Here is a 17485-nt window from a genome sequence, read left to right as displayed (position 1 = left end):
GCAAATTTCAATAAGCCATTATTTATTTACAAAACAAATATTTTTTAAAAGACAAAACGACTATAAGCTTTCAAGTAAGAACCTAGACACAGTGATTTAGAGCTGCTTAGGAAGCCACTTGGATCTATCAACATTGTCAACAGTGATCAACAGTATCAAAGAGTGTCGATTTTAATTTTTCTGTTCTTTGACTAATTTTAAAAATCTCGATCTTTATTTTTTAAGAAAAACTGACTGATTACAATACCATTTTTTTGGATTGTAACAGTCCAAGTTTGGTCCAAAACTCGCCTTGCTAAATCTGTCCGTCCATTAGGAACACAGTTTTTTGGTTTTATGGATATAGATAGTTTGTTTGTTAAATAATCGAAACTAACTGCTGCGTTTTTGATAATCAACGAGTAATTTAAGCAAAAAATGGCAACGTTTTATAAAAAGAGCACTCTAAAAAATGGAAGAAGGACTAGCCCTCTCTGGAGTTTACAAAGATTGTGATAGTGGTTTTGGGTGTAAACGTCAGGAAATTTTAATCAAAGTTGACTAAAGAAGCTTATTGCGTGCTATTTTTGATGAAAAAGGCTGAATTTTGAAATATTTAGCAAAAATTTTTGCCAAAAAAATTAAATCAAAAAGTCCACAATACGTTTTTGTCTTGAAAAATAAAAATCAACTACACTATCTTTAAAAATTTATACCAATTTTAGCAAAATTGACGAAAATATAGGCAAAAATTCCGGAAAATTTGAACTAAAGTGACTCAATTTGGTCTAATTTTCACAAAAATTAATACATCCATAACTCGCACTAGAAAAAGAAATTCTACAAAATTTTTTTAATTCGCTTTTCGACGCTGGACAGGTTTTTTAATGATACCACCCACAACTCTGTACGATGATTATATCGATCGATCAAAATTGTCTGAACAAAAAAAATCATTTGAGTATATAGTTCCTACCCCCTCAAGAGGGGTCGGAACAAAAATTGATCTGAGCAGGCTCAGCACAAGCAGCTGACTTTGGAAATTATTACTTGTATTGTTGAAAGAATTGAAAGAGTTTAAAACTACGGAATTTCATTTGCCTCATAACTTTTTGTAATTTTTAAGAGTATTATCTGCTTATTATTTACATGATGAAATGTTTTAGGGGCTTAATGACAAACTGATCCATGACAAAAGCAAGTTTTGACAATTATAATTACTATAAAGTAATTTATGATGTCTGAGTAAATTAAAGTTTGAGTAGAAAGAACAGCAAAAACTTCTATAAATAATTTATACTTGATACTCATATAACTGAGCAAAAAAAACTATTGTCTCGATCTGAGATTCTCACCAACATTAATGACATACAATTTGTAGTTTTTCGTGGTTTGCGTAAACAAACAAAACAGTGCCCGCGTATACTTTTCAAAAAAAAGCAGTCGGTACAAGGTCACTACTAAAGAAAAGCGTGTATCATTTTTTGCTTTTAAGACTCAGTTTGGAGTAACGAAATGTTTCTACTGGCAAAACCATAATTCAGGATTGGCTCAAAGCAACGTCTTCTGGTCTCGTGGAGAATTTCGACAGCAGAGAAATTCTAAATTTTTTTTATTGGTGAACACTAACTTAACTGATAATTAAAAGAAGGAGAGAAACACACTTTTTCTTTTGTTTTCAAAAACGTCGTTTATTCAGAGTTTGAAAAATAATTTAAGTGTGTTCTTCTATAGATGTTTTTTAGTTTGCTGAAGAGGCGCATAAAATTCACAAAGTTATCAAAAATGGCGCCGTTTTGACCTATATGTATCAAGGTCTATGCATTAACCACCTCCAAAAACTTTTAAGCTAAGATCTGTCTGTTTGCAGATGATACTAGGAATTACTCGGCTGCTATACGGAAATATGTTATTTTTATAACAAAAATTCGCAAATAGTTAGATTGTTTGAAGAGCATAAATTGACATTTATTGGCAAAAATGCAGCTGAATAATTTTTGAAAAATATGAATACATAAAAAAAGCTAGTCTAGGTAAGAATGTGCAACACATAAACAAAGTTACGTACTTTGGCACCACGAATTAAACTTTATATCTCATATCGAAAAATTATTGAAACTGATGAGAAGGTTTTGGGGAGTTTTGTACAAAGCAAGATACCATTTTACAAAAACCAGTTAGTACTTTTTGTGAATGTTATATCGAGTCTGTAGTAACTCATGGTTTTTTTGCCAACGTTTGTACAGCTAATACAATCTTGAATGAAATTTTTGATTCGAGAAAAATATTTCGAGCATTTTTCTTCAAACAGAAAATTGATTCCGTTCAGTCAATGATGACCAAATTAAAAGTGCTCAACATATTTGAACTCTCTATATAAGAAATTTTTCAAGGACTTTTTGCTGCTTGCAGACAAAACTGTTCATATTTTGCTTACGCATCGTAGCAAAAAAGAGATTACTCATTTTGTAGCCCGTAGAGGCTAGTTTTGTGTTTTATAGAAAACTACAAGGTTAAAAAGGCGAGCTGTTTCAATGATAGAAAGGAAAAGAAAAGATTTGTGGGTTTGGGGAGGTAGGATTAAAGGTGAGGAGGAAATTTATTTATATTAAATTTTTTTTCTATAAAAATTGTCATTAAGTTAGAATAAATACTATTAATTTCGATTGTACAATTTTGTTTGAAAACAAAACAGTATAAAGAGAATAATACCTTTAAAGAATAAAGTAGTCAAAGACAGAAAATTGAAAAATTCTTTTTCTACTTTTTGCAAGTTGTTGCTTTTCTTCCTTTCTAGTGCAAATTTTAGGTTTTAGACTTTTTGTAATTCATTAGATTTTCATATTAACAAAACACAACTGTGGTATTGGAATTAAAAAATGAACAGCCAATAAAAATTTGTGAAAAAGAGAAAGAAAAAAAACATTTAATTTCCTTCATCATTGAAGTAGTAAATGAAATTTTGACATTATTTTTGGCAGGATAGTTATTGTATCGGATTTCTTTTTCCTTACGCCGTATCAAAATGAATTGCTGTGATACTCTTTAATTGCCAGAAAACTACAGAAAACAATGTTTCCAGAGGAAGGACAAAAACTTAAAGATTATGAAAAATATTGTTTATCTCTTTGGTGGGTTCACGGGCCCCTCGAACATACTGTTTTAGTTTTATTGAGGCTAAACTCAATTTTTTGTTGAGGTGGAAAGTTTCTTCCCGAATTTCTCAAAAAAGCCATTCCTCCAGTCAATTGAGGAATCTTTGACAATTTTTAGCCGAATCGGTTAACTGCGTGAAATATGAAATCAGAATGGCAAAAAATGTTTTTTTTTTCAGAAAACAAAATAGTTATAAAGTCTTTGACATCACTGCAACCTTCTTCCGAATTTTTGGTTTGTTTTAGTTGAAACTACCTTTTACAGTTGACTCTGATTTGTTTGAAACATCATATTAGAAAATACACATGCCTGAGCCAGTCAAATACAACGAACATCAAAATTCAAGAAACTTCATTTTTACTTTTTCTTACATTTGTCTCGTAAATTTTGAGAAAATATTTTTTTTGTTTTGTTTGATTTAATTTGTTCTGATTTTGAAAAAAATTACTGTAGGACAAATGAGTTGAGGATAACAAAAAGCGGGTACTAAAAAGGACAGTACTTGACCTATATAGCGCTTATTTCTTATGTTTTTTTAATGTTTTGTAACACTTATTAAAAAAATCCAGTCTTGGGTTCAAATAAATGGTAAAATTTTAATCAGTTAAACATTTAGTCTATGGGAGAAAGTAGATAAGAAATATCAGTTAATTGTTTGCCACTTCTAGCCTGATGTCTTCACTTTTTGAAACTGACTGACTGTGTTAATTTAAGGTAAGTTCTCTTTGCGACTAAATGCTCTTGTTGAACATCAATTTTATGAGAAGTTTTTTCATGTTCTAACATATTTGATGGTGAATGGGTTTAATAACTATTAAATTTATATCAAAATAAGGGTTGTGATTTTTTTCATTTTCTATATTAAAAAATAATTTAATTAAGATTGCTCCAAAAAGTTGCTTCAATCTGTGCTTTATAAAAAATGTTAGTCAAAAAGAGTTTTTCCTCTCAAGTCAAGAAAATTGAGAACGTATCTTGGAACATTCTGCGCTACGCACAGTGTCGAACGAGCCGTCTTGTTTTAATAAACACTTGGATTCCCACTTTTAAATATCTCAATGCTGCGTCGAGATATTTCAAAAATATATGACTGTTTCCATTGTGTTTACTAAATTGTTCCGTAGATGGGACGTGGTCAATGGGCCCATTCTTCTCTTGTTTGCTTTAAAATTAGTGTCGAATCTTCAGAAATACGGTACTTTAGATTTGAATTTCATTTATTGCGTTTCCAGTGTTTCTTTGAGTAATTTTTAGTTATTATTTGTTTGGTTCACAAACTGCAAATGATAGATATTTTAACTGTAAGAAAATATTTGTAATATGAAGCAACGCCTTAGATGTTTCTATGTGACGTGAAACTCTTTATCAGGCTTTTAACAATTCACAGTTGACTTCCGGACACTATAGCCAAAACTGTAGGTGAAATGAGTAAACAAACCAATATCAGACAAAACTCCAATTTTGAACCCTAGACCTTTACAGGCTCTTGTGGGTGGGTCTGGTCTATTTATATCTGTAACGCAGTTGCTATATTTCGCAAGGTGGGGCGGCTTGGCTGCAACTTTTGCAAATCTTACCACGACTTGTTTTCATTAGTGAGCTGTCATGTGTATGTGATATGATAGCTTTGACCATGATTGAACACACTTGCGCAAGTTCAGAAAACAAGGTGGCTCCTAAGCCCAAGATAAATTGATTGCTAAATAAACTCACTCCATGGGTACCTGTTGTTGTTTCTTCAATTCTTCAATCACTATACTTCTTCAAAAAGTGCAATTTTGAATCGAACGCTCACTTTGCCGAAATGATAATTAATTCATTTTTTTGCGAGTGATACTTGTTGAAATAGTGGAAAAAATTGCTTTCAATCGTTTATTCTGACCTGTCAGTTTCAGAAAAGTATGAGATATTTTTCAAGACAGTTTGACTTTTATTAAGTTTGTGTGAACTTTAGAAGAGACAAGTTAAAATCTTGGCATAGATATACGGTTTTTTCAAGTTTTTTCAAGTTTTTTTCACGATTGATTGTGACGCAGCCTCCCTAAATTGTATGTGATTTCGAGTTATTTTTGATTGCTATTAGGTAGCCGTGCTTCAAACTTGCCCGTTTTATTGTTTTATACGGCCCATAAAATGTCCAGACAACGAGATGTACGTTATGTGCTCAATTTAAAAAAATTCATAATGAAATGTGTCATAATCAGGTTCTGAGCACAGTAAAAGACGAAGTAACATGAGTCTGTTCAGAATTACTATAATACTATGATCAGGGTATGTTGCGGTGGAAACAAAAATGGGGTTCACATAATAAACACTAGTCGTAAAATCTGAAAATCGTAAAAAGTTCCCGGCATTAAACTTCCGGGAAAAAGGAAAACATGAGAAGCAATGAAAGCTTTATAATTTCAGCAAAATTTAATTAAGTTTCATCAATTATGCCTTGCTATTTATTCTGTTTGTTATTGTGAAAATTTTAAGATAATAAATAAAACAGCGATAAAAGTTTATGGTTTCAAATAAATCTAGTTAATTTTGTTTATTTTTCATGCCTCTCTTATATTTATCCAGTTATAGTGTGGATTTATGTTATAGTGTGAAATTTAAAGTTATTGTAAAAAACCATAAAATAAATATTTTAGAGAACTATTGTTCGTCTGAGCGAGCAGTCTGTTAATTTAGCGCTGCTGTTCTCAAAATTAGCCTGTGGTTGTTTTTGTTGGTTCACTGTGACAGTTTTTAACTGTTTTTATTCACTCTTTTTCCTCAGCAGGTGTGTTCACGCACCACTAAATAACAGAGCCCAAAGCGTTAATTTTTGAAAGAAGTTCTCTGCCCAAAATTGGATTGGTATTTTAAAACCACGATCTTTCAATATACAGGGTAAGTTTCATTCAATATTTAGGATACCTTTTCATCTTAGATAGCTTGCTTTGTTCTGCAATTTCTTGCCATTTCATGCCATTTTTGCCCCTTCTATCTACAAAACTGGTGTTTTTGGGTTTTCTGTGATTTAACGTTGGTATTAATAAATTGGATTGAGCATTTTTTTTTAGTTCTGGTTCGTTTTAAACCACCCCATATTTCTCCAAACCTCCTAATTTATATGGGGGCTAGGAATTTTATGTTACCTTGCATTTTTTGTTGGGACCTTATGGAAGATCAATGTCTGCTGCAGAGAGATACAAGAGTGGTGTCAGTGATAAGATCTCAGAAAAATGAATCGACCCTTGAAAACATTTTTATACAGTTTGTATTTTTCGAAAAGAAAGTGAGGCTTTAAAAATTTTACCTACCTCACTTTTTCACGCTTCGTTTTTCCCTTTTCAAATTACAAATAAATCAATCGCACATAATGTTCCGATCCCAATCAATCACGTTTTTGACTTAATTCTCTACCAAATGGGGATGGGATTGAAAACTTTTAAAAAATCACTTATTGTTCGAAAAAATTTGATGTTTCCTTTTAAAAAATTACTTTAAGCTGAAACAACTATACGAAATAAACAAAAACACATTAGAGGGCAGATGATACCTGCCATCAGACCCTCTTAATAATTGGAATATAACTTAAGACTACAAAAAGGACAACAAAAATAGGTAAAATTCAAAAATCCAAAAGATAAGTCGGAGAAGAGATTTTTGAAGCTATTGAAACCGTAGACTATTCGGTTTTTCTGAGTAATTTCTTTTGAGCGTCTGAGTAATTTCTGAGTAATTTCTTTTGAGCGTCTTTTTAATGCCAAAGGGAATTTTTTTTTGTGATGATGCGACAAGTCTTGAAAAATAAACCCACAAATTTTGAACAATCCTCCGAAAATCACAAAATTTTGAGAAACTCGTTGTGACAAAGTGATAAAACCAACAGTTGAAGCATATATCCATTATTGCGGTTTTAGTAGAAAAATATGGAAGCTTTCATTTGTAGGACTGACCTATAGGTTCACAAAACATGTTTGAAAATTTCATAGCAGCTATTCGGTATCAACTTAAAACATTACCTAGGTGCACTTAGTACTCTTTAGGAAAAGAACCGCAGGTTGAATTAACGATACTAGGTCATAAAAACACATAAAGTGCAAAAATTAGCGTTGGAACCTAACAATTCAAAGAAAATTTTACAAAAGTACTGTGTCGAAGACATAAAAATCATGAGCTATTCCCTTAAAACAAATCAATTGTTCATTTGGCCCCATTTCATTGCCAATGAGATTTGTCAATAATTGAAATTAGATATAAAAATGACTAGTCTAAAATTGATAGGTAAAAAATAATGTTTTTTTTTCGAATGTTTTTTTTAAAACAGAGTTCCCTTTTGTATCGCTGATCGTCTATCAAGAACACGTAATTGTTCCATTTTTTAGAGTAAAATTTTGAAAAAACAATCTGGCACACAATATCTCAAACTGAACTGACACTAAAAGTGAGGAAAGTTCACTTCCAAGATCAAATGTTTGCAATTACCTAAAACCTAATCAACCCCTTGAAAAAAAAGAAATTCAAAGAAAAAATCTTCAAAACCTACGCTTAAAAGTTTTATTAATGATATCATTTGCAACTCTCTACGATCTGTCGGCCAAAACTGACTGAAAAAAGACCTAATTGATCAAATAGTTTCTCTTCCCACTAAGTGGGATCCGATCATTAAAGGAACTTTGAACAGTTATGCAACTATATTTGCAAATGTTATAGACCGCCACTGAGGATCTTTGGAATCCATTTTAGTGAATTTCTTTTTAATGTTTCCAACATACTGTTTTCTTCATATATCCTATTCATTCGTTTTTCAATGCGCGAAGCGTATAAGAAGCGTGAAATGGTCAGAAATCTGAGAAATTTTGGAAACGTCACTCCTCAATGTTCTTCCCGAAAACATAAATTTGATAATTATCTTCAAGGATCAGTTTACTTTTTCAAGAGCTTTTCACTTATACCATTTTTCAATCTCTCTGTAAATAATATCGATCGGTCAAAACAAAAAAGGTCGAGTTGGCATGCAGTTCCTAACCACCCAATAAATTTTCAGGATTGGAAAAGTTTCCTTCTCGCAGAAAGGAAATATTTTCCGCTGTTTTTCAGACGGCGAACTTCCAGTAGACCTCGCTTCAACTAGCAAAGCACACCAAATCTTGTCCAAAGTCACAAATTCGCCATCTAACACCAAACCCAGATCACACACTCCAGTTATTATCCTTCCTAGTTCATCTTCAACTTTGCCCTTATCCTCAACATCATCAGCATCAGCTACAACTATATCTTCAGCGGTCACACCTGGATCCAAAAGTACCTCCAATCAAGCCACTTTTGTAAACAAAGGGGGAGGGGGCGATGAACGAAGGTGTGAAATAATTGACTTCAGTTACCCTTACGAGCCTATAGACGGTGGGACAATCAAGTCACAGAATTCAAATTCAAACTCGCCGCCTATTTCTGAACCCAGAAGGAACAGTTCCACAGGTAAATTGCTTAATTTTACCCCAATAATTACCCCCTCCCCAAGATACCCCCATCTCAATCAGAATGTCCTACTTCGAACCCCAATTTTCACCGCTTTTATGAAAGGCGAAAAGAGAAAAGAAGATAGAAAAAATAGAGCAAATTGAAATGAATGAACGAAAATTGCTCCCTGGCTTTTAATTAAAAATGCTTGAACAAAACAAAAGTGGTCTGAAAAAACACGCCTTCTTTCACATTTCCGAGTCTTTATCGCAATTTTTGCGCTATTTCCTCACACGCTCACACGTATTTGTTAGCAATTTTTCCCCTTTATTTGCTGAAAAAATCTTGTGAAAAGAAAGGCATTTATTTAAAAAGCAAAAATTACACAAAGAATTGGGCGTTCTTTATTCTTAAGCAGCACTTTTTTGTGCTTTAATTCTGCATATTCTTGAGGTTAATTGCGCACTTGTTTTTGTTTCTCTCTTTCCCAAATACTGTTTCATTGCTTAATTTTGTTTATTTTTGTTTATTTTAGGGAGCTTTGTTTGGACGCATCTGTATTATACATGAATATTTCTTTCTACCTGCGCTCGATAAGAAAAGTGATGTGGTGAAATAACCATTATCTATATATGTATATTTTGCACTGATTGTAGATTAAGACCGTATCCGTGTCGCCAATTTTTGCTATTTTGCTGCAAATAAAATTTACGGCGGCTGGTTTTGCCATAAATTTATTAAGGCTTGAAAGAAATTTACGGTACCGTAAAATCAAATTAAACTAATAGCTATTGCTGATGTTCAGTGTCAAATTACTTTATTGAAAGCATAACACAAGCCTTCCCTTATTTTCAAAAAAAGCTGACGTCACTAAACGCTTCGTGTACCAAATTTCCCATTTATTTGACATTTTTTACTATTGAAATTCGCGATTTTGTCTCTTTTTGTTCACGCTTTAAATTCTTTCCATCTTGATTTTTTCGAAATTGGTATAAGGTTATAACTGGTCCTTCATTTAGATAAATTGCTTTCGCTTATCTGTAATTACCGCGGCGGTTTTAAAACAACCGGTAGTTAAAAGCTCGTGTTTCATTCTTTTTCCCCCGCAAAGGTAATTTTTGGTGTCATCGGGAATTTATTTTTATTTTTCTTGATTGAGAGGTATTTGATCGTGTCATTGAAGAATTCCGCTTAATTTTTGTAATTTTTGACATTATTTCAAATTCCCGTTCCGTGCGTCAATTGGGGGCATCGCCATTTCTTTTATCGGTCCAGTTGTTTTTGTTCACATTGATGGCGATAAGGGGCTCACTAATTGTGTACACCAAATAGCATAACAATCGCAAAGCATAAATTAATGCGGAGTTCTTAATCTGATGAAAGCCATTCTCGAATTATTGTGCTACTTGGGCTTAATTAGCACCATAGTTTCTAATTTACCTGTATCAAAAATTTACTGTTTTGAACGTGCAACTTGATAACAGCAGGTTAAAAATAGTTTTTCTGAAAAATTGCGATTCGAAAAGATTTGATATCTTTTTGTGATGTCAGCATTATTTATCTTATGTTTGATTATTAATAGTTATTAATATTCGCCGTACAAAAATTCAATGTGGTTAATATAATTATCAGCTGGGTTGGTTTCAACTAAAATCATTATAAAAAGAAAACACGTTTTTAACCTTAGTACAGAAGAATTGGTATACATATTTTCTGACAAAAATTATACTAACTGAGATATCGGCAAATGAGGCTATTCTTTCCTCTTCACCGATTGTGAAGATAGAGTAATAAATCTATATCTTGAGTGAGATATGGACTACAGTGCGATTTTTTAAAAATTTATAACCATTTGGTCCCGCTTTCTGCTTACTTTTCAACGTCATTAATACGTCAAAATCGGTATTCGCGTCACAATAAATCATCTCATTGCAGACTTTTCCTTCATTTTGATAGGAACCCCGCAAAAATATAAACAAATTCACGCTTTTATCATATTTGTTCGTTTTCTTCTTATCTACAATTTTATCTTACTCGTTATCCCAAATTATCTACCAAATGTCTAATTTTCTAATTTTGTGTAATGAGTGTTGCAGTTTTACAATAATTTTTAACACATGTTTTTTGCAATATACGCGCAATGTTTTAATTATAGCTTTCTTGTTATAAAACTTCTCAAAAATTGCTTCAAAATTATGCAAAATATTGCATAATTTTTAATAGAAATTCTTATGTCACTTAAAGGCACTCATTGATCGTCAGCTCTTTTGCTTCCAATTTCTCAGTTTTACGTAATATAGTTATATTGTTATACAAACTATTACGTAACAATGCCGAACTCAAACACTTCGTCATCGTCGTCTCATGGCGGTCACAATTCGCTATTTCTAGGGAATCTTCCAATTTTTGGGCGACGGAGAAGCAGCGCAGGCTCCACCCAACTTGATCCGACGGGTGAAATCGACTCAGATTCCCAGAGTGGAAGTGTTCGGTTTGGACAAGTTGTGACGTCATCACCTGCTGGTGGTGTTCCGCAAGGTGGCGTGAATCACCCCATGATGTATGGTAACGGATTTGTGTCGGCGGGAAACACGCCCAAGGTTAGGAACTTTTACCAGAAATTTGTGTTAGCAGATGAAACAAATGCTATGATAGATCGCTCGCTAATTCGGTCAATTTCAGTGTTCATGTTTTCGTTTTTGTTCAAGTTTGTCTAAACGATGTCTTCTAATCAGTTTTATTGTAGATTATTTTATAATATTTCAGCTACTTGTCTTGTAAATATATGTGACTTTGATTTGCGCGAAATACACGCACGGTTGAAAAGTTTTAACTGAAGTTTGACTTGGGACGTTTTATCGAAAAGTTAGCTTGCCAGGTTGACATCCTCAATCAAAATCACTAATAAAAACACCCGTTGAGCCCCTTTTGGTTACGCAACTCTAACTAGACCGACAGAAATCACGTAGAAAAAAGAACCAGTTGTTATTTATATTGATAATTATATCAAAAGACAGTGGAGTCAATTTCAAAGCTTTTCAAAAGTAGATTTTGTTTATAAAAAATACAGTTTGAGAAAATCTAATCACTAAAAAATTATATTATCAATTGCATCCTAATTCGACGCCAAGAATGAGATACGCGACTTGTCATTAATGTGCCATTAATTTGATGATCAGACAAGACAGCAAAAAGAATATCAAAAAACTGAAATTGTCAAAAAATAAAGAAAAAGTTATAAAAACTCGTAGTATCAGCGCCAAAAAATACATTTTAAAAAAATTAGAACAGCAAAGAAAACTGTCCTATAATTCAAATGATAAAGAAGACCACCTCTCTCTTTGCCGAGATGCAGAAAAAAGATTGAAAGTGGCAAATTCAAAAAAAGATCATTAGTTTTTTAAAACAGTGTTTTAGAAGAGCAAGACATAACAACAGTAAGCTTTCAACTAAAAAATTGTAATTAAAATAGTGTGTTATTGCTGAGGAAACTAATTGTACCTGTCACTAGTGAGACTAAGTCCAAAGACTACACTTTAACTCTGAATATAAGCCGAACTCAAAATTTTAGGTACAATTTTATGCAAATTGTTCTGAAGCCAGAAAAACCATTTGCTTTTCACAGAATATATTAGGTATGTTTATTGTCCTTTCTTTGCACGTCAATTTGACTTGAGAATAATTGAGGTTTGATTTAAAATAGTTGTGGTCTCTAACTAACATAGAAAACAAAAGAGACAAATGTATTTCGAGAAAATGTGTGTACAGCGCCTCATTACATTAGGAAAAAATTTTGATGTAAAAAATTCCACAACTAGGTTAAAACAGGTCGTTCTCCTGTTTGGTTTCCGTTAAAACCGATAAATTGTTTCATGTGTTACCCAAAATGCTGATTTGACCAAAAAGTCACATCAAAAATAAATGATGAATTATGGATACTTTTCGAGTTATAATGACAAAAACTCTTATGTATCAACTGAAAGTATTATATAATTTCTTTAATAGCTCCCTAGAAACCAAACTAGACATTTGAATATTTGAATGCAGTCTTAACACTACAGAACGATCATCAAATTCTTGCTATTCTCAGGAGTTGATTTAAAATTAGCTAAAACAATTTGTCAGAGCTATAAAAATGATTAGCGTTATTCATAGAACACAATTTTGTTGGATCTTATTGGAACATGAAGGATTTCTTAAAAAATGAACATAATTTTTTTGAAGAAGACTTTTTTGTTATTGTGTTGAAAGAAATGCAAAAAAATTTAAAATAGGACAGACTTACAATACAATCCGATCTTTTTTCATTGCAAAAATCAACGATGAGAACAAAACCGGCCATACTGTAGCTGAGAGGCTGTTCGACAAAACAATTGTTCTAAACAATTAAATAATATTTCTTTTGGCCAACGAAATTCCTAATTTATTGAAAATAAACTATGCAGTTTTTGTTATTATCGGTTTAAATTATCGAGAGACCGCAAAAACGATATTTCCACAAACGTTTTGAGGAACTACAGGTACAATTTGGCCATTTATGAATGAATGAAGATTGTGTCAGCAGTTTTTATTTTTGCACCACCGGTCAAACGGGACACGGTGGCCAACTGGAAGTAGGATTGAAAGTGGCAAATCTAAAAAAATATTAGTTTATTAAAACTGTTTTTCAGAAGCGCAAGACATAACAAGAGTAAGCTTTCAATTAAAAAAATGTAATTAAAATAAAGTGTTATTGCTGAGGAAACTAATTGTACCTGTCATTAGTGAGACTAAGTCCAAAGACTACACTTTAACTCTGAATATAAGCCGAACTCAAAATTTCAGGTACAATTTTATGCAAATTGTTCTGAAGCCAGAAAAACCATATGCTTTTCACAGAATATATTAGGTAGGTTTATTGTCCTTTCTTTGCATTTGAATTGAGATTAATTGAGGTTTGATTTTAAATTGTTCTGGTCTGTAACTAACATAAAGAACAAAAGAGACAAATGTATTTCGAGAAAATGTTTGTACAGCGCCTCATTACATTAGGAATAATTTTTGTTCTAAAAAATTCCACAACTAGGTTAAAACTGGTTTTTTTATGCTTGTTCTCCGTTAAAACCGAAAAATTGTTTCGTATGTTACTCAAATTGCTAATTTGAGCAAAAAGTCATTATATCAAAAATAAATGATGAATTATGGATACTTATCGGGTTATAATGACAAAAACTTTTATGTATTAACTGAAAGTAATAAACATTTCTTTAATATCTCCCTGGAAACCAAACTAGACATTTGAATATTTGAAAGCAGTCATAAGACTACAGAAAGATCATCAAATTCTCAGGTGTTCTCAGGTGTTGATTTAAAATTAGCTAATGCAATTTGACGGAGCTAAAAAATCATTAGCGTTAATCATAGAAAACAATTTTGTTGGATCTTATTGGAACATGAAGGATTTCTTAAAGTTTGTACATTCAAATTTTGAAGAAGACTTTTTTGTAATTAGGTTGAAAGAAATGCAAAAATATTTCAAATAGGAAAGACTTACAATACAATCAGATCCTTTTTCATTGCAAAAAGCAACGATGAGAACAAAGCTGGCCATACTGTAGCTGAGCGGCTATTCGACAATATAATTGTTCTAAACAAGTAAATAATAATTTTTGGCCAACGAAATTCCTAATTTATTGAAAATAAACTATGCAGTTTTTGTTATTATCCGTTTAAATTATCGAAAGACCGCAAAAAATATTTCCACAAACGTTTTGAGGAACTGCAGGTACAATTTGCCCATTTCTGAATAAGTGAAGATTGTGTCAGCAGTTTTTATTTTTGCACCACCGGCCAAACTGGACACGGTGGCCAAATGGAAATTTTTATTGCCATTTTTTAATGAAAAAAAAGTAGAATAGCTTAATTTTGAGAAATTTGGCCAAAAATTGTGGCAAACCAGTCGGTTCGAACAGTTCATCGATCCGCTTCTCTCCTTAATCGTAAAAACAATAAGATCTTTGTTGACAATTTTATTAGATTCTAGCAAAACTTGGATAAAACTAAGCAGAATTTACGAAAAATATGAACAAAACAACGGAATTTAGGCTATCGTTCACAAATCTATAAACCTCCATAACTCCTCGGAAGTGGCGAAATTCAAAAAAAAAATAGATTGAAATTCTTCGCTGGACAAGTTTTCTAATGATACCACTCAAAATCATATTTGATGAATATATCGATGGGCGAAAATTGACTGAACAAAAAAACCCAGTTGAGTATATAGTTCCTCCCCCCGCTAATGTGGGTCGGAACAAGTAAACGATATTTTCGATAAGAACGTCTGAAACCCAATTATTTACTATTATTGCATTTATACAAAATGCATATTATGGAAGAAAACTATGAGTTTGATTGGATGTGAAAGATTGATGTGAAATCAATATAATTTTTTTTTGTTTGCAGGTACAATCTTAATAGATTATTATTGTATTTTTTCACTGAAGGATTGCTGAAACCTATAAGTATCTTTAATATAAAATTTCTCGCAAATTTTCTAGCTGTTTTCGAATTTCTCTGATTTGAGCCTTCAACTTTTTTCTGAGGAAGCGGAGCGTTCATGCTTTTAAAGCGTTATATTTCATTTTTATGTAACTGTATCTCTTCCCGATGATTATTTTTGTAATCTGAAACTTCGAATGCATTCCGTAACCACGTGTGTGTGTGTGTGTGTGTGTGTGTGTGTGTGTGTGTGTGCGTGCGTGCGTGCGTGCGTGCGTGCGTGTGTGTGTGTTTGTGTGTGTGTGTGTGTGTGTGTGCCTGTGCGTGTTTGTGTGTGTGCGCGTGTGTGTGTTTGTGTGTGTGTGAGTGTGTGTGTGCGTTTGTGTGTGTGTGTGTGTGTGTGTGTGTGTGTGTTAATTTTGACAATTTATATCTGTCATGTGAAAATTATGAGTGGAGTGACTATAAATTCAACCACTCGTAAAGTTTAATGCCAGTCAGAGTATTTTTGTTTTTGTGTTGAGTATTTATTGTTGTTTGATTTCTTTAACAATTTGTGCTAATTGTTGGTCATTAAAAGTTCCTTCACCATATAACTCTCTATTTTTCCCCTGTTTTCATTTCTCTCTAGTGCTCTTCAGATCTTCAAAGACATACAGACTTTAATTTTTTATCTTTGAAGCTCAAAAATGACGAGGAGGATCGGTATGTATGTTCCGACCCCGTACGTCAATATTTTTGGCTTAATTGTCTACCAAATAGGGAACAGATAGAAATCTTCAAAAACTCATTTATTGTTCAAATATAAATAATCTATGAAAAAGAATGAGCTTCCAACTCAAATCACTTGGTAAAATAAGTAATGCTACAGTAAAGGGGCTGAACAAAACATCCAAAACTCAATGTCTATGTTTTTGACAAAAGAACTCAGTAGCAAAGTCAAAATAGGTGCAAGTAAAACCCAATATAAACAAATAAATTTATTTTTCTCTAGAAAAACATGGGACCAGTCCGTGATAAAACTCGGTAACAAGTAAGCGAAAAAAACGGCAAAGTAAAAAAATGTGATTATATCTTTTGGAAAAAAAATTAAATAATAAAGAAAATTAGATATCAATTGAACTTTTTGATTACGGGTTGAGGACACTGAGACTTTTCAATATCCAGATTATATGTCCTCATGCAGTATTATCCAGAACACGGAAAACAAGAACACAACTAATTTTTGCTCGAAAGTTTTGAAAGAACAAAACTCGCAAAGTAACACAATTGCATTTTTCGAAAACATTTAAGAAAAAATTTGAAGATATCAACTGAAATCACTAAATAAGTTGTTTTTTTCCTCCATCGATATCTGTTTTTATTGAGAAGTCTACAAGAAGATTGACAAATCGACAAAAATCAAAAAATATTTTAATTCTCTGCAAGAAACCGGTGTAGAAACCGTCAATAAAAAATTTCAAACTTTTATGTTCAATTTTGTTTTTATTCTGACCACGAATACTATGATAGGCGGCTTGTAGTTATTGAGAGTATGTAACAAGTAGACAAAACAGGAGAAAACTATAAAGTCAAAAAAACAAGTTTACATGTTTTTGAAACATTTCATTTCAAAGTTTTGAAAATGTTTTGCTGTTGACCGAGATCAGTAAACAGGTGTCTTGGTTCATCCATAGGAAGCCCCTAAGACGGGTAATATCCAGAATTTTTCTCACGACTGCAAACGAACGACGAATAGAGACAAATAATTATATAAACGGTGTCGGTGTCGTTAAAACCAAAATCTATTTGCCGGGAAAATAGATAATTCAATGTTTTCCTCTTTTTAAACTCCAATAGTGCAATAATTGATGTGTCAATTTTGTGACCCGACAAAAAGCAACCTTAACGATTGAAAAATGACCAGAGTCAGCTTTTTTTTTGTGAAACACGATTTATCAGAGCCGAAGAACCACTACTTCAAACGTAAAACCCGCAGTGAATGAGAAATTTCATTGCATTAGAAAGCGAGGCAATTTTTTCTGCTTTTTTAGGTCTACAAGTCGAACAAAAAAGTAGAACAAATTGCCAAGGCTCAAAAATCCATTGTTTTTTTGGAAACAATTTTTTTTTATAAAAGTTAAAACGAGCATAAGCTTTTAACTAAAAAACAATATATTTTTTTCTGAAACTCCCCAGGAAGCAATTTGGACCTGTCATATGTGAGCCTTGATTTGAGTTGTTCTGTTTTGTAGTGAACATAAGAAATTAGAAGTGAAAAAATATTTTTTTGAACGACAGCGATGGATTACAATCCTAATTGTTGGAATTGTAAAAAGCAACGATTAGAAAACTAGCCTTGCTGTTGCTATTCGTGAATTAGGAACTTGAAATGGTTCGGAAAATTATGGAGATAGATAACTTGACAAAACTCAGTTTATTGAAAACAAATGATGCT

The 17485-nt window shown here is 32.4% G+C and overlaps 1 protein-coding gene across 1 annotated transcript in view; it reads left to right on the top strand.

The window, feature by feature from the left end:
• Window positions 1–15024, top strand: part of LOC142342965 (uncharacterized) — an 87577-nt gene extending 72553 nt beyond the window's left edge. The window contains exons 4-6 of the mRNA XM_075394647.1: window positions 8212–8589; window positions 10963–11171; window positions 15013–15024. Of these exons, the coding sequence (XP_075250762.1) occupies window positions 8212–8589; window positions 10963–11171; window positions 15013–15024 (599 nt within the window). The remainder of the gene's footprint in view (window positions 1–8211; window positions 8590–10962; window positions 11172–15012) is intronic.
• Window positions 15025–17485: the final 2461 nt, after the last annotated feature.

This window comes from Convolutriloba macropyga, chromosome 7, assembly GCF_964194025.1.
Source record: "Convolutriloba macropyga chromosome 7, txConMacr16.3, whole genome shotgun sequence".
In the NCBI taxonomy this organism is placed as follows: domain Eukaryota; kingdom Metazoa; phylum Xenacoelomorpha; order Acoela; family Convolutidae; genus Convolutriloba; species Convolutriloba macropyga.
Note: the sequence above shows the minus strand (reverse complement) of the source record. Positions and strands in the feature narration are given on the sequence as shown.